A 24,397-nucleotide genomic window follows, 5' to 3' on the forward strand; every position below is an offset into this window, starting at 1 on the left:
AATAGAAGATGGACGCTAGAATTATATATGTATACATATGTATAACAAATATGTACGTGTTAATATGTGTGTGTGTGTGTGTAATATGTGACTATTATTATATATTATATATTTCATAGCATCATTCATACCATTTACCATTGTTCGTCTTTTACACAAGAGGATATAGTAGTATGTCAGCCAGTGTGACGGCCGATAATGCAGTTTCCTACCTTACCCATGTTATCCCACGTAGAGCACGCCACAAGACAACCACGATCCTAATACATAAAGTCATTTTCTATCTCCTATCAGTCGAGAAAAAGATTTCCCTTTATTTTCACAATCCTACTACCATAGTCAAATAACAAAGGTTACTCGATAATATGTTCTTTTTTTTTGTTGTTGCAAATAATTTGTACAAAAATAACGTTTATGATATGTATGTGCTTCTAACTTTATTAATGAAAGTATTTAAAAAAAAATTATATATATGTATGTATGTGTTTTTTTTTCATGCTACAATATTTGTACGAGTATATGATATATTAATCATGTTTTTATATAATTTTAAATATTCACTTTTTATCCTCCTATCAGCGAAGACAACAATTTTTCTTTTCTTTATATTTTTTTTTCAGATTTCTGCTAGAATAAAATAAAAAAAAAGGATCATTAAATCTTTCGTTATAAGAATTAGTTTTTAAAATATATACAATTTATATAAATGAAAAATATGATGCAAATTGTATATCAATCTATATGTTTATAAAGTATGATGTTATGATTAAAAATATAAGTTCGAAATTCTATACTAACTAAATCCGAATTTATAGAATCAAAAATTCACGTAGAGAGAGAGTCATTTCTATCTTCTCATTTTCTCTTACTGGAATAGACGAATCGTTTCTCGATCGTTTTTTTCTATTTTTTTTTTTGTTTCTTTTTTGACCAAATATATCTTCAAAGATAAACACATACGCAATTTATATCTTTTCGTTTTGTTCACGGTTTAATCTGAAGCTTTGAGTGTTAAATTTCAAACGAACTACCACCAATGTTTTTACTTGTTTTTATTTTATTCTCTCTCTCTCTATCTCTCTCTCTCTCTCTTTTCCTATACATTTGTGTATGTTTTATAAACACACGCACACGTGCTTTCGTATATATATATATAACGAAATGTGGCTGGATCGTGTGGCAAAGTGAATTGAAAAAAAAAAGGAAAGAAACAAAACCAGGATAAAAGAAAGAAAGAAAAAAAAAAATAGAAGATGTGTGTATCTTCCGAGAGTAGCACTAGCTATTTTTACAAGAGGTAACTTTTGAACGTCGAAATATCGAAACACCCTATTTCTTCGCAAAAACTTCGCATTCTCGTTTCCCGATTGAATAGAAAATAAAAAAGAATTTATTCCTATTTCGTCGTAAAGAATAAAAAGAAAAAATTCGCTAAAGATTATTTTCGGTAAGAAATTATTTTCGTACGTTATTACTTTTTTTTTTTTATACATTAGCAGCAATTAAAACGTGTAAAATATTTTCCGTATAAAAATTTGTATAACAAATTAAAATTAATTGTAATATTAAAAAAAAGAATAAAAAATAAGAAAGATGAAGAGATAAAGTAAAGATTTTTCACGCGAGATGACGTTTAAACGATAAAATCATGTTAGCAATTTCAAAGAGAAAGAGAAAAAAACAACATATATATATATATGTATACATGTATCGTATTTGTGTGTGTGTGAGTGTATATAGGTGTTGAAAAGAATTGTCGTCATTCGCGTTCATCCGCTTTATAAATTTCTAAGCGAACGAAGTAAACAACTGTGACAGAAAAGAAGACACAGAAGTATAAAGAAAGAAAGGAAGAAAGATAAAGATATATAGAACTGAAAGTAGTAGTATGTCTCTTTCGAACAGAGTACTGGACTGCGAAATGGGAAAAGTGCATTCTACCTTGAAATGAAAGCTTCTAGAAATTGCCTGACCGTGTATACCGTTCCTGACCGTATGAATTTCCAACGAGATGTTAAAACCATAGATGTTAGGAAACAAACGTTCAAATCTGCTGACATTGTTATGCTACTGACGCAGGAATTATTATCGATCCTTACCGTTTTATTACCTAATCGTATTTGTACAACTCTCCTCAAATTTATTCGTGCATATATTATACATACGCTTGTAGTACGTGTGATCAATATAAAATAATAATTCTTACTTTTCTTTTCGTAATAGATTTTTTCTTAACGCGATAATCAAAATCGCATAATTTTCTAAATTTTTCAAATTTACTGTTTACTGTTTTACTGTAATTTTTGTAATTTTTTACAATTTACTGTTTACTGTATTTACCGTTATTTTCGTAATAGATTTTTTCTTTACGCAATAATCAAAATCGTATAATTTTCTAAATTTTTCAAATTTACTGTGTACTGTTTTACTGTAATTTTTGTAATTTTTTACAATTTACTGTTTACTGTATTTACTGTTATTTTCGTAATAGATTTTTTCTTAACGCAATGATCAAAATCGTATAATTTTCTAAATTTTTCAAATTTACTGTTTACTGCTTTACTGTAATTTTTTACAATTTACTGTTTACTGTATTTACTGTTATTTTCGTAATAGATTTTTTCTTAACGCAATGATCAAAATCGTATAATTTTCTAAATTTTTCAAATTTACTGTTTACTGTTTTACTGTAATTTTTGTAATTTTTTACAATTTACTGTTTACTCTGTATTTACTGTTGTCTGAAATTTTTCAATTTATTGTTATCGTAATAATATGAATTTCTACCGAGATGTTAGGAGCATTAATCATATTGAAAACAATTGTTAGAAATTATTGATGACTTGATAATGGTAATAATGAATCATTATTTTCGATTAAACGTTTTACGAACGAATAAAATTTACATATATTTTATTCGTTCTAGTGTGACCTTTATAAATAATATTTTATAATTTTGTCTAATTCCATTTCTGTGTTCCTTTTTCTCATCGTTATATTTCTTTTTTTTCTTTTTGTTCTTTCGCAATTATTTTCATATGCAAACAAAGTTAAATATCTGAAACTTCCAAAATTCACTGGCACCGTCACGGTCAGCTAGGTAGGAACTTGAGTTATTGGATTTCGAAGTGGAGCAATCCGGGTGCACCGGCTGACGTTGCCAGCCAAATGGAAGAAGCTTCTTCTTCTTCTATGCACCGTAAAATTTAATAATACAGTAATGAGAACGCGATCGATACGATGAGCACGAAAGAAAGAAGAACGAAAAGAGAGAATCGTCAGATTTCTGAGTCACGTGATTAGCATGCAAGTGAATTGAACGTGGTGGTGGTAGTGGTACCACCAATATATAAAGTATAACATATACATATATTAAGATAACATAATAATATATCTCGTCATATAAGTTTTCGTTTTTCGTTTGAAAAAAAAAAAAATTTAGGGAGCAGGAGAGTAGGGGAGTGGGAGGAAGGGGGAAAATTCAATCCGATTTAAGAAAATCCGATAGAGAGAGAGGAGTTATTCCGATAACTTTTAAATTGACCACGATCCAATTAAATTTGATCACGTTCCTATCTCGCTAGAGAAGATATATTACACTTTGGGAAAATTCGTTAAAGTGTGTGTATCTTGTCTCGGACAGGGAACCCCACACGAACGATTACACAGTGTGCGGCATGTTACGAACAAATCCAAGCGACCACAGAATCCACTTTGCTATATAGATACCCGTCACCACTTTTCGAGAATGACCTCATTCTTCTATCCCTACCAATTATATTATATATAATATATATTATATAATAATATATATTTCTTTTTTTTTTTTATCTTTCTTTTCCCTTTTTCTCTCTCATTTTCGTTTTTTTTTCTGTTTCTTTTTTCTACTCTTTCGAAAAAGAATCGCAAGAAAAATTCTTTTTACGTGTATGTACACACCCCACGTTTTCCTCTATATTATTATTATTCGTAAAAAATATATTTATATAGGTTATACATATGAATGACTTAAATATAGGAAATTCAGTGCTTCGAGAAATTTCATCTTCACTAATATGAACGTATCTAACGGTCGAGCAAATTCATGTTCGTCAAATCCTCGTAACGTAAATGGATTAACCCACCAGTCTCTCTCTCTGTCTCTCTCTGTCTCTGTCTTTCTCTCTCATGAATTTCCTCTGCAACGTAGAATATATAAATATATATGTACGTGTGTGTTTATATGCTTGCAAGTTTATGTAAAATGTTCGTAAGAGTAAAAGTATGTATTTCGAATCGTCATCGCATAGTTTCGTAGTCAAGGAAAATCGAGGCACAATTTATGGGGTCCTATATAATCAAAAGTCGTATAATCTAATATGTTCTCTAACTTAGAACCTAATCTCCAAATTCCAGAATAGATTCGTCTAAGCTTTTGACAATTTTCGAGCATGATTTATAATTTATCTTTCTCTCATTCTCTCATTTCCCTTTTCTACGTAGTTCTATTAAAATTTCAACAATTCATGATAAACGTTTTTATCAAATTAAATTTTCTAAATTGCAAAGATTATTAATTTTCGTATATAATTGAAATAAACGAAAGACATTTTCTAAATTCTATTAAATGTAACATATGTTCACTGTTATTCAATCAGATTCGAATTTTCATTCAATTCTCAAATTCGAATAAAAATACGAAAAGTATGATTTTTCGAGAAGCACGTAATTTCTATCTTCGTTGAAATATTCATAGAAATCTGTTAGATCGAGGAACGATTTGTAGGAACGTTCGTTTGGATTGATTCACATCTTTGGTTTTGCATAAACACAAAGACCTCCCCTTGTGACGATCGAACAATTCGATTTAGAGTTAATCGTACAACGGTTTAAGTGAGTTAGAGAATACCAAAGTGGTCAATTTCGTGTAAAGGCACGTTTACGATCAATGATAGAGTATGTTCTAGCTAATTTTATCGTCTAAACCAAAAATTCATCGTAAATATTTCATTTACTCTTGTGCAACCAATTTGCATTAATTAGCGTATGTATAAATATACACACAATGTTCTTCTTATTTCATTTATCTTCCTATCGCGTATAATAAATTACTTCAAGTTTATTCTATCATTATTATAAAAAAAAATAAATCTTTTCAATAAAATGATCGCTAAAAAAAAACAATCATTCCATAATTAAATACGCCACATTTAAGAATGATGTAACTATATCGTAATTACTTTCTTTATTTAAACTTTTTTTTATTAAATTTTAATTTACTTAATTTAATTATCAGACAAATCATATATATATATATATTGGAATTTATTAATACTCTTTTACTGAGAATAATACTAAAAAATTAATTTACATCCAAAACAAAATTGTATAATTCCATTCAAAAACACACTACCAATGATTTTAAAATATTATAAATAAAATGATTTTGAACAAAATTCTATCCACCATAAGACGTTCCTTTGTGAAACAATGTAACTTCGTCTGTAAACACTTTTTCATATAAAATCAAAAATAGAAATACTTTAGATAATAAAATCATCTGATAAATTATATATATCGGAATTTATTAATACTCTTTTACTGAGAATAATACTAGAAAATTAATTTACATCCAAAACAAAATTGTATAACTCCATTCAAAAAACACACTACCAATGATCTTAAAATATTATAAATAAAATGATTTTGAACAAAATTCTGTCCACCATAAGACGTTCCTTTGTGAAACAATGTAACTTCGTTTGTAAACACTTTTTCATATAAAATCAAAAATAGAAATACTTTTGATGATAAAGTTAGCTGATAAATCATATACATATATATCGGAATTTATTAATACTCTTTTACTGAGAATAATACTAAAAAATTAATTTACATCCAAAACAAAATCGTATAACTCCATTCAAAAAACACACTACCAATGATCTTAAAATATTATAAATAAAATGATTTTGAACAAAATTCTGTCCACCATAAGACGTTCCTTTGTAAAACAATGTAACTTTGTCTGTAAACACTTTTTCATATAAAATCAAAAATAGAAATTTTTGTAGATGATAAAGTTAGCTGATACATACTATACATATACATACATACATATATATATATATATTTCCAATCCATTTATATACATATATACATGGAAAGGGAAGAAGACCACAAGCTGGCTTGGTAACGAGCGAGTCGACGGATCAATTTGAGGTTGCGTCAGAGGGTTACCTTAATTGGAATGTTCGATCGGACTACTATACTTTCGAAACAAAGTATACATATATACATACGAACTGACTAAGTAAATACAAAGGGGATATATTTACAAGGAGCAATAACGTGTCTTCCTGAAAAGTTTCGTTAGACGTTCCTAGAAGAAAAAAAAAGTACAAGAAGAAGCAGAAGAAGAAGAAGAAGAAGATATATTTGATCGTAAAGTAAAGTAGTCTTGGTATCTATTTAATGTAAAAGTACCGGTCGATAAGAGGAACTTGAGAAAGAAGAACCAACGTCGGTTTGCATGCTTTAGAACTAAATGGAGCTTCGACGACTATGACTATGACTATGACTACGATCATGACACTACGACGACAACACCAAACTACAATGACGACGATCCCTGAGAAGACAAGGAAAGTAGACGACGACGATGCTCTAACAAGTGGCTGTAGACTAACGATCGGTTCTGTCTACCTACTACTTCTTCACCCCTTTTATAATACCCCCCCTTTTTTCTCCCTATCCTAAATGCAAGGAGACTTAACTGTTAAGTATTAGAGAGTACAACCCTATATATTTTTATATATATAGATATATATGTGTATGTATGTATGTATGTGAATATATGTGTATGCATGTATGTATGTACGTGAATATATGTGTATGTATGTATGTATGTGAATATATGTGTATGCATGTATGGATGTGAATATATGTGTATGTATGTATGTATGTGAATATATGTGTATGTATGTATGTATGTGAATATATGTGTATGCATGTATGTATGTGAATATATGTGTATGTATGTATGTATGTGAATATATGTGTAAAAATATCCACGCACGCGATATTCGCGTTAAAGCCCTTAAATGATCTTTTTTTCCTCTTTTTTCTTTCCTTTTTTTCTTTCTTTTTGTTTCTTAAAGGGATCGATCAAGTTTAAGGTGTCGCGATTAAAAAATAAATCATAACGAGAATTTGATAACTGTGATCGTTGGAAAAGTTCATAAGATTACTCTGACTCATTCTTCTTCTTCTTATTTTATCTTTGTTTTCCTTTTCATCTGTAAATTTATCGAAGAAGTATCTTTTTTTGTTTAAATATTAAATCTTTGAATACGTTCTATTTCTTTCTCTCTCTCTCTCTCTCTAAAAAAAGATCAATAAGATTCAAGGTGTCGTGATTAAACGGAAAATGTAATTATGAGAAAATAATTGTAGAAAAAAAAAGAATTTTTAAAATATTCTTAAAAGAAAGTGAAATAAAATTAATCCATATATGAAATAAATCTATCTCTTGATACGTTATATTTCTCTTTCTTTATCTTTTAAAAAAAATGGATACAATTCTAAGTATCACGGTTTAAAAAATAAAGATATTTTAAAGAATATAATAATGAGAGAACGGTTTGCGATAAAATACACGAATCTGATTCCAACATTGTACGTATACGTAAAAGCTCTCTTTTATTTTATTTTATTTTATTTTTTTTCAACAGAAAATAGAATTAAATTAATCCTGAAATGAAATAAATCTTTAGTCATTCTCTTTCTTTCTTTCTTTCACTCGACCTTTAAAAGTGATTAGTAAAATTTAAAGTACCACGACGAAAAAAATAACGAGCATGATAATGAGAAAGTTCACGAGCCAATTTTTATTATATATATATGTGTGTGTGTGTTAATGTTCATGTGTAAAAGCTATTTTTTAAAAGAAACTTAAACGAAATGAATCCTCTGTAAAGTGATATAACTTTCAAGTCAAGTATAGTTTAAATTTATTTCCGTTACATATATTGTTCTCTTTTTAAAAATCATATTTCGTTTGTTCGTTAAAAAAATGAATGATTAGTTCGTATAATAAAAGGTTAACTTATTTTTTTTTTTTTCCCCCAAATATATGTTATGCTGAGTATAGTATTATGCTATTATATACCATGTTATATACCGTACGTTCGTATTAATACGAAACTAGTTAAATTACATAGGCAAAGTTTAGTTATAGTACAGGGTTATAAGTTAGACCTATCAAAGTAAATTACAAAAATAATAAACATTACAAATAGAAACAAATGTTGAACACATAATATCAAAGTATTGATTGAAAAAAAAAAGAAAATGATCAAACAAATTAATTTTTTCTTTCTTTCTTTTTTCTATTACTCATTATTCGTGTTGATTTTTCGATCGAACGTTGTTATTTTCGTTTGGAAAAACAACAAATTTGATAAAAAAAAAAGAAAATACGTTCCCATGTAAAAGTTTGACCACGTCTAAGGTTTTGTTTTTTTTTTTTTTTATGTTCTTTCGAAGAATAAAATCGAAATCGCAGACGATGTTCGAAGTTCAAGAAGATCGTAAAAAGAGATTTCTAAAGTCATCGAAATTTTCGTTGAATAAGAGCTTTCTCTATTTTTTTTTTCTTTTTTCTTTCTTTCTTTTTCTCTCTCTCTCTCTCTCTCTCTTTCTATTTCTTCCGCGAATTTTAATGGAGAGAGCTTTATCGAAAAGTTCGATCGCATTCTTTTCCAAAGGCGACGATTTTAAAGGAAGCTGACCTCAAACTAGAATTTTCTTCTTCTCCTTTGAAAAAAGATTTCTTTTTACGTTTAATGGTCTCCAGAGAATGATAGAGAGAGAGAGAGAGAGAGAAATAAAATTTTATCGAATCATTTCAATGTCTTAAAAAAATAATAATTCAACGCGTTGGATATAAAATCTTGAAAATCAAGCATGAAAAAATATGTTAAATTGAAAATAACGATAGATAATATTTTGTTATTAAATAAAACGAGAAATAATTCGTGTCGTAGAATTCGAATTAGAATTTTTCCATTATTTGTATTCTCCCTAAAACAGAATTGCATATGATTTTCTTGGAAGTTATTATCTCGGAAGAATTTTTGTTTGTAACGACGCGAAAACATAGCGTGTTGCGAGTTCCTTTAGCGTTTCTTTAGCATGCAACTTTATCGATAATTCGTGGAACGAAAAAAGCGAAGTGTTGCACTTTTTAACAATTCATACGTACAACTAACTTTTCCCCCCATCTACCAACTTTCGGAGAAATTTTTCCAAATAATATTATTCTCAATGGTCTTAGAAAAACGGTCTTAGAAAAAAAAAAAATGTTTTCGTATAAAAATATTGCAACGAAAATTTTCTAAAATGAATATAATATATATATTTCAACAAATCATATTATCTCACGCAAAACGTGTATGCACGTTGCATACTTTTCACCCATCAATTTAACTTTGTCGGTAAAAAAAAAGCAAAAAAAAAATAAAAAACAAACAAACGACGTAAATTATTCTCTTATACACTAACGTAAAGTAACAGAAAATAAAAAGTCACGAAATATACGTTGGTTCGTAACATAAAGCGTTAGAAAGCTCGTAAATAATGAATAACACTTGAGTTTAACTACTACTAAACCGACGAACAAAGTTTCGAACAAACAAGAGCACTAAAATGGATTCATTTATGAGAAGTATAATAATAATAATAATAATATAAGCGAGACTTTTCCATGGGGGGAAAAAAGAAAAAAGGATCGAGAACAACGACCATTTCCAAAATTCGCGGGGAATGATGCTGAAGGTGTCACGTGACTAGAAATCAACCGAAGAAAGAGAGAAAACACGCGAAAGAGGGCGCGCGTAGTACGAACGAAGCACATGCCGGCCCACGACGAGCTGTCAAATACACACACACACACACACACACACACACACACATATATACCTTCTCTTCGATTATCTACTCTTCACAAGTCCACGAAAACAAGACAAATATTCAATAATATCCCTTAATTTCCATACGTGGCACGAAATATTAAATCACAATAAGAATATTTTCGTTCGATTTCCATTGGATAATGATTAGAATAAAATACCGAATATTAGACACGATTCGTTCGTTAATTCGTCGTTTTTAATCCAACACCGATGTGTCTGTCTGTCTGTCTATCTCTCTCACTCACTCTCTATCTACTTTTATTCCCCTAGTTCACCCTCACCCTCACCCTTAACAAATACACAAACACACATAAACGAACACGCTCGAGCACACACGTATCGTACACATGTGTATCTCATCTAAAAGAGAAACGTAGAACCCCCCAAAAACGTATGTATTACACGTGTGTTGAATATACATATACGTACACCTACAAACACACGTATTTACAAACACACATAAAGAAAGATACAGTATACCAAATATATATAGTAAAAAGAGTGTGTGAGAAAGAGAGAGAGAGAGAGAGAGAGAGAAACGCGCGGGCGCATTCGGTAAAGTCCAGCATCTACAAAGAGAGAAGACGTGCGCACGTCTTCTTCTTCTTCTCTTCTTCTTTTTTCTTCTTGAGAGTCTAGTGTTGACGGTTTCGAGCGCGCACAATGATCAACGTCGATTTGGTCAGATCGATCGAAAGCTGTGAAAAATACGCGATCTGTTCCTACAATTTTTATCCTATCACGAGAATCAAATTCAAAATATATATAAAAGAAAAACATAATACATTATAAAAGAAAGAATAGAATATATATAACAAAAAAACATATACATATATATATATACACACACACGTATATACATAATAACAAGGAGGAGTAAAGAGGGACGACAATGACGACACACACGATGTGGCCTTAACCTCATCAAGCTCGAAATGAACGACACGCACACATACAGCTTTTCATATATATAGTATATATTTGATACGTTGAGATAGCTCCCTCTTCTCTCTTGTCTTCTCTCTTTCTATTTCTCACTCTTTCTTTCTCTCTCTCTCTCTCTCTCTTTCTCTCTTTCTTCATATATAAAAGATTAAAATTGTTGGTCGAAAAATACTTGGAATGTGTACATATATACATAACATACATACATGCATGTTATATCGTTCTCTCGCATCAACTCGATCGTCCTTACCTGCTTCACTAGTGGGAGTAGTGTCTGTTCTATGCTACGGGTCTTAATCTCTAGGGTGGCTGGATCTACGGGGTCGGGTGTCGCCATGATTCGAACACAACTCCGGCGCTCCGTACATTCGAGCCACGGCGAGAGGGTTCGTTGCTCCACCACCACCCGCGCACACCTCCTACCAACTATATTCTCTCTCACCCTCTCTCTCTCTCTCTATACTACTACCTTCCACTTCTCTCTCACTATCTCACTCTCACCCCCACCCGCTCTTTCAATCGCACACTCTCTCACTCGCTCACTCTCTCCCTCTTTCTTTCTCTTTGGTTTCCGCTCTCTCTCTCTATCTCTCTCTTTCTCTCTAACACGACGGAATGGCGCGCGCGCGCGCGCCGTATCGCTACCGGAGCGACGCCGCCCGCCGAGACGGCGACGCCCGAGCAACTATTCGCTATTCCGACCGAATTATATTCCCCAGTGTAACCCCCTTCGCCCCCCAACACCGCCAGCCCGTCCTGCCGTCGCGACGCCGGCTCCCTCCGCTCTACCGCAACGCTATCTGCTAATATTATAGAATACTCTTTTCGTATATCCCCTGTCGGTTATTCATAAGATTTCTTTTAATACATCTACGAGAGCACAAAAAAGTTAGCTTAGAACCGCAACAGTAGAAAGAAATAAGCTACTCCAGTGAGCCACTATAGTGGCTCATCGACCTGGAAAAATATTCGCTAAAGCCACTTTAGTGGCAGGCTGGCTAAGGCGATATCGGTAAGTAGCGCTCTGCCTTTATCTTATCCACCGTCGGTAATAGTAGATTCCCTTTTAAAAAATATCGACCGATGTTCATGAAAATTTGTAGTTTAATAATATTGACCGTCAGTAACCTCAATACAAAATATTACCGACGTAAGGTAAAAAATTTTTAAAGTCTACTATTACCGACGGTGGCAGTTACCGACGGTCGAATTGATAAAGGTAGAGCACTGCAATTACCGATATCGCCTTAGCCGGCCTGCCACTAAAGTGGCTTTTTCGAATATTTTTTCCAGGTCGATGAGCCACTATAGTGGCTCCCTCGAGTAGCTTACTTACTCACCGTAATAATTACTTTTATTGTTTTATTTAAAAAATACTATTATATATAGTATTCCCATGATGATTGATATTGAATATCAAAAACTATAGTATTACACAATTACGGTGGAATAATGGAATGATAGGATTTGATATTCTATGAAAAGAAACCGCAGAAAGTAAAAGAGAGAAAAAGAGAAAAGTTTTAATATACCATACAATAGTTTTACACAGGTGTCTTTATTGTTTTCTAAAAAATAATTTCCACATTAATTTCTTAAATCATTAATGATTTACTTGTTATCAACAGAAACATCTGTGAAAATTGTTCTCTTTTTTATCGTATTATGCTGCTGATAAGAAAACGTACTTGTGTTGATGAAAACAATAGCGAAAACAATAATATATTATAATTAATTTCAACAACCTGTAATAATTAATCTTTTGTTAAATGTTCTTAATTCTTTTCTTAATTTTTTAAAGATCAAACTGTCATGGGAAGCAAAAGGGAGGACAATTCTCTCACACTCTACGAACATGAACTATTATTATCGAAATATATAACTGTCGAATATATCTAATCCTAAGTAATAATAATAATATTCATAATAATAATAATAATTAATAGATAAAGCTAAAACAATGACTAGTCCTAAATTCGGTCTAACTATTAAAACGCGCGTATCTCGTACAGATAATATCCAACGATTATCGATTTTCGATGATATTATTTTTCTTCTTTTTTTTTTCTTTTTCTTTTTTTTATTTCTTTTTTTTCTTGCTTTTGTCGCATGGTACTTTGTAGCTCAAAACGTATACATTTAAAAGAAAGAAAAAAAAAAGAAGAAAAGACAAAAAAAAAGAACTCTAGTGTCTACGATTAAACAATTAAATTTATAATAACATCTTCAACATTAATTAACGTTCTCTCGACAAAAATATTCTACAACAATTCAACGGTACTTATACAATTGATATTTCGAACTATCGTAAATTTCTACCCTTTTTGCAAAATCAACTCCACCGATACAAATTCGTCCTCGTAATCGACACCATCTCATACACATCGATCATCAATCATCGATCGTAATAATCACAATACAAAAATAAAAAGCAAAAAGAGAAAAAAGAAAAAGAAAAAAAAAAAAAGAAAAACTAGAAATTATTTTCAACTCAACCAACCCTTTTCTCCAAAATCAATCATCACATTATCAAATTCATTTTTTAACATTCACAACAATTTTATTCTGATCAGGTGCTAAAGGAGCTTTTCTTTTAACGTGTTTTTCTGGAAGTTTATCTTTACTGATAGCAGCTACATTGTTACAAGCCATTCCGCCACCCTTTCTCTTTCTCAGCGACTCAGTTGGAAGGTACTCAGCTGGTCTCAATAGCTGTCTGAAATTGTACGGTCCATTAATGTCTTCAGCATCGTATTCCACTCGACGATTCTCTTGTCGCTTTTCCACAACAGTGGGTCTCAACAAATGTCTAACATCTACCGGAACACCGAATCCATTCTTCCACAAATCCTTACGTAGCAAAATCTTTCCGTTCATAGCATTTTGATTAACCACGAAACGATCCAGACCACCATTTTTCGCCTGATTATTATTATTGTTGTTGTTGTTATTTATATTATTCATATTCTTATGATTTTTATTATTATTATTATTAATATTATTATTAATATTATTATTATTATTATTATTATTAATATTATTATTATTATTTCCCTCCTTCTCACGATTATTTTTCTTCCCAATAAATCCGTTTTGTTTCGTTTCACTGACACGATACAATATTTGTCTGTCGTTGATGTTACTCTTCAAACCATTCGTAATCTTCAAAGCATTCAAACCTTTTCTCTGATCGATTTTTCCATTGTTCCCGAAACGTTGCCAGTGCTGCAACAACCCATTGCAATATCCATTTATGAAATTCTCTCGTCGATTTGCATCGCCGTATTTATTATCGTTTACTACTCGTGTTTGTACGCCATTTGAATCGTTGAAACGCGAAGAGTCGACTGCAAGCGGTCTACCGTACGGATTGCACGCTCTAGTCCGCACGTTGTTCCCATGCAGTTCATTAGTCCTTGTACTGAAAGCATGAATAATGTTTAAGGTTTTACCTAACGTAGGAGAACGTGTGTTATTTCGATCGTTGAATTTACATACACGAATGATAAGATACATGTTCTATTGATTTAATTTCTCTACTACGTATTAAACGACATTTATATATAAATTTTTAAATCATTATAAACACAAAATGATAATATATAATATATCATTCTAAATGAGCGACAGACGATGCGATCTACTGATGTTTAAATTTATTTTTATTTTACCTGGAAGTTTGCCATGATACCTCTGATAATGAATAAAAGATATAAAACGGATATTATTAATTGAATCAAATTTAACGATACCTATATTTCGAGAGATCTAACTCGAGAGTTCTCAAGACTTCGCTCAAAAAAATATAATTATTTATTTAAACAAAATAAAACAAAATTAATCGATTAAAAAGATAAGCAGACAAATTTTTGGAAATATATTTTAATCTTAACGTAATCGAATCTGGTAGATAATTTATAGATATACCTGATGGATTTTGCAGAATCGTCGTTTTTTTCTGACTCGGCCGGATTCCTCAAAGCTTTGTGCCAAATTTCGGAAAGATGTTGTTCCGGTGCTACCACAAAGTCTCCTTGAGCTGCCAAACGTTCCATCCTCTCGGCACTCACTTCCAGAATCTGACCCGTTCGACTCCTGTTTGCCAAACAGAGACAGTTCATTAAATTATTCTTCTGTAATTTAAGCCTATGCCAAACACCTAATCCTACAAATGTATGAAATGCAAGAAGGTTTCTCATTCAAATGACACAAATATGCATTTTATTCTGAAAAGCATCCAAATATTCGATTCAAATCAAAACTACACAAATTTTATACATACATACTATACACATCTATATATATTTAATAGAAATACCTATTATATCTACTGCACATCTATGCAAATATATATTTAGAATATATACAAAGTGTCCCCCAAGTAGGTTCATCAAACAAGTATACATATGTTTTCTTTTTTGCTAATAATTGAAATGAAGCCACCATATATAAGCCTATACTTTTGATTTATTTTAAATACTACTTCACGATATTACTTGATTTTTTCATTTTGTTTTTTTTTTCTCGGCTAAACAATTGTCCAGACACCCTGTATATATATAAAACACACATATTTAATAGAAATACTTAAATAGAATATTTGGCAAGAAACGAGTACGATTTCTTGTTAAAATTATTCCATAAAAATGAAAATAAAAATAAAAATGATGAAAAAACGTGGATTCAATCCACGTTCGGAAAAAATGAATACACGCATAAATATTATTAACGATGCACAACTGTTCGTACAAAATTTGGCCAGGATCCAAACGATTCTTTGAAACGATATACCCAGGTTATATATTTTTCTACGGTTATTAACTTTAATGGCTCTATATTTTGAAAGAGAACGTAAAAAATAAAAAAAATAAATCAAAAAGAAAAAAGGCCAATCGAGCCTCTGCACAGCCCGTTCGAAGCTTTAACATTGTTTCAGTGTAAAAATTTGCAAGGGAAATTGAAGTAAAAGAAAAAGCGATAGTCGTAAAAGTTTCTCATAGTGGTATATAAAATTGTTTAAAATAGTTACTCAAAGTGAGGAATATAATTCATTTTAAAATGAATTATGGCTGTATATATTATGTATATCAGGAGTGGTATTTTATTTTGCATGTGTTATCATCTAGAATTCCTCAATTTAATTCGAAATAAATAAATAATGTAATATTTATCTTGATAAATTATTTTTTTTGTTGATAAATGTTAAATCAATTTTCAGAAATATCAATAAAAATATTTACCAATATGAAATATATTTGTAAATTTATATATATCTGATTAGAAAATTACTCCTAATATATATAATTTGTATGGAAAAGTTTGTTTCTATACATTTTCGTTTCTTGTAAGTCTTTCAAATAAGCCAAATAACGAGCACCTAAACGTACATGTAAATATGAATTTAAAAGTAAAAAAGGGGGACACTTGTTTATCGATGATAGGTGAGAAAAATTGTGACAAAATACGAGTAGGGGGAGGGGGGTACCTCGCTGAAGGATGAAGGTCATTTTCTAGCTGTATCAACGGTGAGTCCCAGCCAACTTCGTCTTCTTCGAAGTCCGAACCACTTCCGATGCGAGTGCCAAAAGCATTTAAAAAATTGAACGTTCGAATTTCCGATTCCAGTCGCGTATTAAAGAAACATTTATATCATCTGTCGTTACTTATGTTAGAAAAAAAAAAAGAAAAAGAAGAAAACAATCGTTATATTATTTACCTGCTCATTTCTTCTTTCAATTCACGATAATATTTGACGGTCTCTTCGTTTTCCGGTTGTATACCACTTCGATATTGCAAAATTGGTTGGACCATGTTAAATCCTTCAGGACGTACGTAATCCGTTGGTGGTTCCTCGATGTCATTTAATCGGACACCCGGTTTGTTACGACGAAGATTCTTATGTATTTCTTGATTCTTCATGTGTACCTGTTTTACATTATTTTTATTTTTAATTAATTCATGCATTTTAATTATACGTATAATTTTATATTAAAAATATATTATTCTAATAATAAATAAAAATTTAAAATATTAATATACAATATATTATGAACAAGGGACACCAAAATTATACGAGTAGTCATTTCTAACACCTTTTATGATGATAAATTGTAATAAATTATTAGAACACAAATGTTGCAATAATTTTAAAACGAAATCAAATAGGAAACATGTTTATAAAAAAACTTGTGTCCCCTATTTATTTCTGAAGTCAATTCCACATATTAAAAAACACACACTTGTGTGTGTGCGTGCATCATATATTTATTTCAATATATATTATGTACGATTTTGAAAACATACGTTTTGAGAAAATTGAATGAGATCAGCTTGTCTCAGTTTAGGATGAATCGGATCTTTCATAGGTGGTGTTATATGTACTTTCTCCTCTTTCTTGTACCATCTTTGTACGATAAATCCAACATCCTCTTCTTTAACACCTTCATCGATTAATGCTTTAATCGCTTCCTCCTGATTCTCGCAATTATTTAAAATTTTCTTGAAACGTTCTTCTGACTCGACACCAAAACGTTTGCGAACAGAATAACCTCTGAAATCTGAAACGTAAAATAATTATAATCACGAATTTAATTATTTACTGTAACGTACAACTTATTTTTACACATTCGTTTTTAAATTTGTTTTATTATTCTCAATTGATAATAATTAAAAATTTCTTACGACTTTGTATAATAACAGCAGCGTCGTTCTCCTTCGAGTTTTCCGATTGAAAAATTTCATTTTCATCATCATTCCTAACCATTTCTGCTCTCGATTCTCTACGCAATACCAAAGTTTTATCATCTGAAACAAATGATCACGTTTAATTAATAATCCCCATAAAAACGAATCGTCGCAACCCCATTGCACCGCCATGGAAATTGAAAAATTCAAATTCTGGATTGTACAAATTTTGCTTTTTTAATATTTAATAATGGAACAATAAATGTCCGAAAGACCTAAACGAAAAATATTCATTATCGTTCTTTCAAACATTACTATAATTAATAATTGTTAACATGAAAAAGAATTTATCGAAGATAATTATATTAAAATGTAAAAACTAATATTTCCAAATATAAAATATTGTTTTGTTTTGCAACAAAAATTATAATAATCATCCGTTACAACGATAACAGAATTGCAATTATTTAATCCAGGAGTTTTACTGATATTTATCGGAATTATATCAAACGTTCAATTACTATAAAACCTTTGAAATATTTAAATAAAGTGTTAAGTGTGCGACATGAATTAATTACGTGTAACAAAACAAGAACAATTGATTATTAATTACTAACTTTGAGCCCTTTCCAAGATGGTAGCCTCCTCTTCTTCTTCACGTTTCTTTAACATTTCCTTTTCAACGTGTTTACGTGTTAACCAACCTCTGATATGTCGTTGAAGTGTAACGACGGAAATAGCAAACTGCCATTTTTGTTTGTTGAATCGAATTTTTGCTAACCATCTACGTACGCAAGCTTGAACCATAATGATCTTCTTCAATTGTTCCTCGTACATTTTAGACAAAAATTCAACGTGATAATATTTTAAAAATACTTTTGTCTTGCCCAAAGCCCAACCATCCATCTTTAAACGTATCAACAATAATCGACAATTGTCACGATTGGCTACAACTCGTTCGTCGTAACCAAACGCAAGGAAACAGTATCTAAATTTGTATACAAAACATAAAAAAACGATCAATTTAAAATGTATATAATTAGAATTTTAATAAAAAGAAAAAAACAATCAAGTTACCTTTTCAAAAACTCATTGAAAGGTATTCTATGGGAGAAACCATTTTGTCTAATACGAATGGTCTCCAAAACCCCAGTGTATCTCAATTGTTTAACAACCTTTTCCTTGTCAAAGAAACGCGGACTTTTCGAATCATTTGGTTTGATACATCTGACAAATTGGGGAGAACCCGAGACCATTTTCTGTAGCAAATCCATCAATGAATAACGGAAGTAAGTTGCTACTGTTTGCTGAGCTCTAGATTGTGACGCTAAGCCACGACTCGAGTAACGTTCCTGAAACAATTAATAGGATAATATCAAAATAATAAATGAATAAATAATAAGATCAAATAAATAGAAATATTATAATACTAAGAGGAAAGTTAATTTTATCGTATGAAAGATAATTCATTAAGTTTCCCTCTTACCTTTGTATTTTGATTAAATTGCGACAACTTTCTCGAGTCGGTTTCATGGACGGCCGAGTAGAGGTTACCGGTCTTGGTGATCGGACACTGGAACAGGAAGCGGACCATATCGAACTGAGATTGTCGTACCAGTTGGATTACTTCAGGAGGCAGGAAGTTTCTATTCTTCTCAAGGAATCCTTCAGCTTGGTAAACTACACGGCCAGCGAAATGATGAACCGCGAAACAAACGGCGTCGGATTTTGGTCTCACGTAGAACTTAGACTTGATGTTGTTGTGAAATTTCTCTGTTAATATTGAACGATAAAATAAAACTGTGTGACTTAAGTTAAATATTAAAATAATTAATCGATTATATATGTAGGATTCGTGAAAAAAATTAGGCCGTTGGGCTGACTGGACCGGGACTCGAACCCGGATCTTCCGCTTTCCGAACGACTGCACTTTATCCACTGAGCTATCCAGGACCCACCGTCCAATCTCTTCACGAATGCCTACTTAAGTATTTGGCATGGAGGTGCTTGTCCCATATATATAAGAGACGATAAGAAAGGATTATTTTTATAATCAGTATTCTTACCTATCAACGATCTATGGTTGCCCGGGGGAAACGACTTTCTTCGTCCAGAAGTGCCAACAAACCCATTGGTTTGCTCAATAACATATCTAAAACCGGTCGGTTATCTGAAAACTCAACGAGATCAACCGGTATACCTTCTGCCATGTACTCCTGTTGTTCCCAAGTGAATATATGCTGATTGAAATAATATTGTATCTGTTCGTTCGCTATATTTATGCAAAGTTGTTCGAACGAATTCCGTGGGAAATTCTCGAAACCAAATATATCCAACAAGCCGATAGCCAATGGTTCGTAATTGGGTGAACGATTGAAACACAACAGGCAATTTATTTGATTGACCATCCAATCAAATAGTCTCCCGTAGAGTCCCTTAGCCATGGCATCTCGTGCTGCACAGGCTTCGGTTACGGTATTGTTTCTTGTTATCGTTTCACCTCTCGTCATGACCGAGTTTGATGTTAATGCCTCCAATAAATCGTTCGGTTCGACACCCAGCAATTTCGAAACTATAGATATTTGCAATAGTATTATTATCATAAATATACGATTCCCAATAGGGGAGGAGAATATAGAAACTTTACCTCTGTCCAAAGGAGCAGTATCGATAACTCTACTCTTGTTATCCGTATTATCTTCGCTGGGAACTTCAGCAAACTCGATATCCCCTAAATGAAGTATAGCTGCCAATACTCCATAAACCGTATCCACTTCGCTATCCCGAAAACCTAATACCTTGAAGCCAACTTTCAATTGTTGAAACTTATCCACGTAATTTTGGGAGTGGTGACTGCGGTCCATAAGATATCGATGATGTTCACGTAGGCTACGATCCAAATAAAATTCTGCTAAACGATCGTCGGCCGCTAAACCGTCGTACATGTAATAAAATACATGGAAATTTCGTTCCCCTCTGAAAATGTAACGCAATAAATTGAATTTTAAACGCGTTAATATTTCTTTAGTAACGTTTGATCGTAATGAAATAATATAATGATAATTAATTACTCGGCCTGAGCTACCACTCGAGATTGTTCCAAAAGATAAACTGAGATTCTTGCACCAGTGACCTTGCCACCTTTAGTCATAGTAAGATCCAAGTACTTTCCAAATCTCGATGAATTAGCGTTGATCCCAGTAGTTGCGTTCCCAAAAGCTTCCATAATCGGATTTATCTGTAAAATTCTTTCCTCCAAATTACGATTAGGTGCTTTGCTGAGATAAACCAATTGCTTTAACAACAGATTGGCACTCTCTGTCTTTCCAGCTCCCGATTCGCCGCTTATCACGATTGCTTGATTTTGACGTTGATGAAGGAGCGCTTGATAAGCTGCATCGGCAACGGCAAAAATGTGAGGTGGATTATCCGACCTAGCTTGACCCTTATATCTTCTTTGTTCCTGAACAATGAGAACAAAATATATAAAACAAGAAAGAAACATCAAGATTTCAAATAATTAATATTAAAACAGATGAAACCTAAACTTACGATTCCAGTGTAGAGACCCAAATTGGTAAAAGGATTAACGGCAACAAGAATATCACCGATGTAAGTGTAAATCTGTCCCTGTTCGTAACGGTGTTGTAACTGTTCAACAATGGCATCTTCGGATAACATATCGAGAGCAGCCAAATCATCCATATACATTTTTTCTGGCCTTGCTTTGCGATCGGTCTTTAATTTACCATGTTTCGTTGTAACTTCGGGTTGCCTTTGAACTCTACCGTCAGTCCTTTGCCTACGAATTTCGGCAGAAAGTTCTTCCCTGATTTCATCTAATTGATTTTCGATATTGGTCAACAAAGGATGTTCCTTAAGTTCGCTAGCAAATGGTCGATGTTCGAGATCCTTAACCAGACATTCAGCAATGAAATCTAAAAGTTCTGGATTATGTATATCGGGATTTTTCAAAGATGGCGGCGGATTTCTAGGTATTTGAAAGAGTGCTCTCATTGGATGAAGTTCCGATAGTGGTGGATCACCCTCGGCCAATTCGATCGCCGTTATTCCAACCGACCAAACGTCGCATCGCGAATCATACGAGGAATCCAATTGTTGTTCGCAAGCAATCACCTGATGATATACGAAAATTCTTTATCCCGTTATTTTCCATTTTAATTAATAATATTATCTAAATAAATTGAAATGATGAATACCAAAAAACAAAGAACAAAAAAACCTTTCGATAATATAATAATAATTATATATATATATACCTCGGGTGCCATCCAATAAGGTGTTCCAACAGAAGTGTTTTTCCTTGCTAAGGTCTCAGCTAAATGCGAGGAAACCCCAAAATCTACCAGCTTAACGCGTGCCTCTTCCGTTAACAAAATATTATGACCTTTGACATCCCTATGCATGCAATGATTACCGTGAAGATAAATCAAAGCTTCGACGGTTTCCCGAAGTAAATATGCTATCTGTCTATCCGTTAGACGTACAGCACGTTTTTTTAGACCTTGTACGAGATCGGTCACCGAGCCTCCTGTGCATAACTGGAACAAGATTCATTAACTTTTCACGCGGTTGCCTTTTAACGTAAATCACATACACCTATGCATATACTTATTACAGGTTAAATTATATACTTTGTATATAAAAGAAGATTTATTATCGTGTCGAGAAGATTCTACCAACACGTTGATTATATTTAACTACATCGTCTTATGCGTTTCTTGGAAAGTACACTCGATTTTATTCTACAATAAACTCAAAAAGAAAATTTACCAAACTCTAATTACTTCTTTATTATTATTCGTCTGTTTAAGTGTGCACGGTAATAGCGAACGTAGTTAGAATAGAAAAAAAAAAAGAAAAAAAAAAAAGAAAATACCACACACACACACACATGTATAGGACGCCGATTCGTTTTTAACGCATTTAACTTTCGTTACTAATTAATTAAGATGAGAGAATATATTATAAATGAAGAAATGTAGTACCAACCTCCATTACGAACCATAATTGATCCTCCTCTTGAGCTGGTTTTGCTCTTTTTAAAAATAATCCATAAAATATTGGTATATTAGGATGCAAACTTAGATCACGTAATACGAGATATTCTTCCTCGATTTCTTCAATATTGTCAGCTACATTTTCAAGTATCTTTATTGCTACTTTATTGTCGGTTTCCTTGTCGTATGCTGAATATACTTCCCCGTAAGTACCTTCACCTATAAGTTCCTCCAAAACAAAACGATCTCCCGGATCCGGTATTACGTCGAAGTTTACGTGTTGACTTAGACCATGATACGCCATATTGGTCCCACCTCCGGTCATCTCTATGTAATTAGAGACAAAAATAGGAAAAGAAACAAACAAAAAAGATAAATCCAAAAAGAATGAAATAAACATTATAATAATTGTTGATCATTTGTTCTATGATTTGATCAATGTGTTTCCTATCTTCATTTTCTATTCTTTTTTATATTTATTTTATATTATATTCTATATTATTATTTTATTTTTATTCTATATTATATTTTATATTTATTATATTATATATTTTATATTTTATTATATTATATTATATTTTTATTATTTTTTATATTATATTCTTTATATTTAATAATAATATTAAATAATAATAGCAAAAATTAATAATAACATTAATAAACGAGACGAATTTTCGCTGTTAACTATTTTCTTCGTACTTTTCATTAAATATCTGTCATCGAATATTTCACCAGAGTTAAGAACGTTGTTCGATAAAAAGAAAAAAGAAAGAAATATAATTTCATTATACTCTTTTATATTTTCGATGTTACATTATTAAAAAAAAAAACAAAACAGAAAAAAGAAATAAAAATAAAACAAAATCATCGTAACAGTTGACCTAATTACACACCGTGACAGCTTTCAACCTTCGAAGTTAATTCGTTAACGTACGAAGATCTTATCTATTTTCGTTATTAACATATTTTTCGTTAGTATGCCTGTTTAAAACGTAACTCTCGATGAAAGACGAATAAAAAAACTCATCTTAGGTCCTCGTTCGAATAATTAAAATTCGAAAATAATAATACAACAACGACAACGACAACAACAATAACAACGAAAAAGAGAAAAATATTATCTCAACAATGAAAATATTATCTAAAATTAATCTGAACTTTTTGGATACCAACCGATTATGTCGCCCATTTTTACAACTAGGGTTCGACGTATTCACAAAAGTAAAAAACAAAAAGAGGAAAAAAAAAATAAGGGAAAGAAATAAAGGGGGAAACGAGAAGAGTTAGAAGAGGTGAAAAAGAAAAAAAAAAACAAAACCAAAACAAGACAATTCGAATATATCAATGAAATGAGATAGAATATAGTGTTAACACACTGTGTTAGTTTTGCTGAACACAAAATACGACTGGGGAAAGTCTTTCGTTCTCTAACCAGATACCTGTTAGTCCCTTAATGAGATTAGATTTTATAAGACCGGCGCACTTCTACGTGGCCCTCAGAAATAGGTCTTGCGAAAAGAGGATGGTGTCACGTGTCCATCCACTCTTGTTCTACATCTACTTTTTTCTACTTATTTTACACAATTTTCTTTTATTTTTTCTTTTTTTTTTCAAAATAATTTTGATATTTCATTTATTTCTTTATAATTCGTCTCTGAATGAATATAATGGCTATACGTGTATGTTTTAATCTAAACGACACGTTCAAATTTAAATTAAAATTAAATTTAAATCACATAAATTTCCACAATAGAATCATATAGAAAAATCATCATATTGTTATTATATATATAT

General features: G+C 31.5%; 3 protein-coding genes across 5 annotated transcripts in view; all 3 read right to left on the reverse strand.

Annotated features, from left to right (window-relative positions):
• LOC122523499 (alpha-catulin) overlaps positions 1-11,361 on the reverse strand; it is an 85,567-nt gene extending 74,206 nt beyond the window's left edge. For 2 of the 3 annotated variants that reach the window (XM_043645270.1, XM_043645267.1), the window contains exon 1: positions 11,149-11,361. In XM_043645270.1, coding sequence (XP_043501205.1) covers positions 11,149-11,235 — 87 coding nt within the window. In that variant the 5' untranslated portion in view covers positions 11,236-11,361. The remainder of the gene's footprint in view (positions 1-11,148) is intronic. The other variant, XM_043645269.1, reaches the window with a different exon arrangement.
• Positions 11,362-12,396: 1,035 nt separating this feature from the next.
• LOC122523573 lies at positions 12,397-13,896 on the reverse strand. The gene has a single exon (XM_043645418.1). It carries the CDS (start codon positions 13,860-13,862, stop codon positions 13,434-13,436), a length of 429 nt encoding a protein of 142 aa, XP_043501353.1. The 5' UTR covers positions 13,863-13,896; the 3' UTR covers positions 12,397-13,433.
• A 325-nt stretch (positions 13,897-14,221) lies between these two features.
• LOC122523544 (myosin-IIIb-like) lies at positions 14,222-23,996 on the reverse strand. The gene is given in 18 exon segments (XM_043645366.1): positions 14,222-14,319; positions 14,570-14,591; positions 14,826-14,993; positions 16,384-16,464; positions 16,615-16,823; positions 17,202-17,455; positions 17,580-17,702; positions 18,200-18,570; positions 18,660-18,934; positions 19,069-19,355; positions 19,649-19,663; positions 19,666-20,154; positions 20,230-20,558; positions 20,654-21,045; positions 21,135-21,719; positions 21,863-22,144; positions 22,596-22,930; positions 23,777-23,996. Coding segments are annotated over 18 exon segments (4,245 nt in total). The 5' UTR covers positions 23,793-23,996; the 3' UTR covers positions 14,222-14,307.
• Positions 23,997-24,397: the final 401 nt, after the last annotated feature.

This window comes from Polistes fuscatus, unplaced genomic scaffold (assembly GCF_010416935.1).
Source record: "Polistes fuscatus isolate 324 unplaced genomic scaffold, CU_Pfus_HIC Scaffold6, whole genome shotgun sequence".
Taxonomy (NCBI): Eukaryota; Metazoa; Arthropoda; class Insecta; order Hymenoptera; family Vespidae; genus Polistes; species Polistes fuscatus.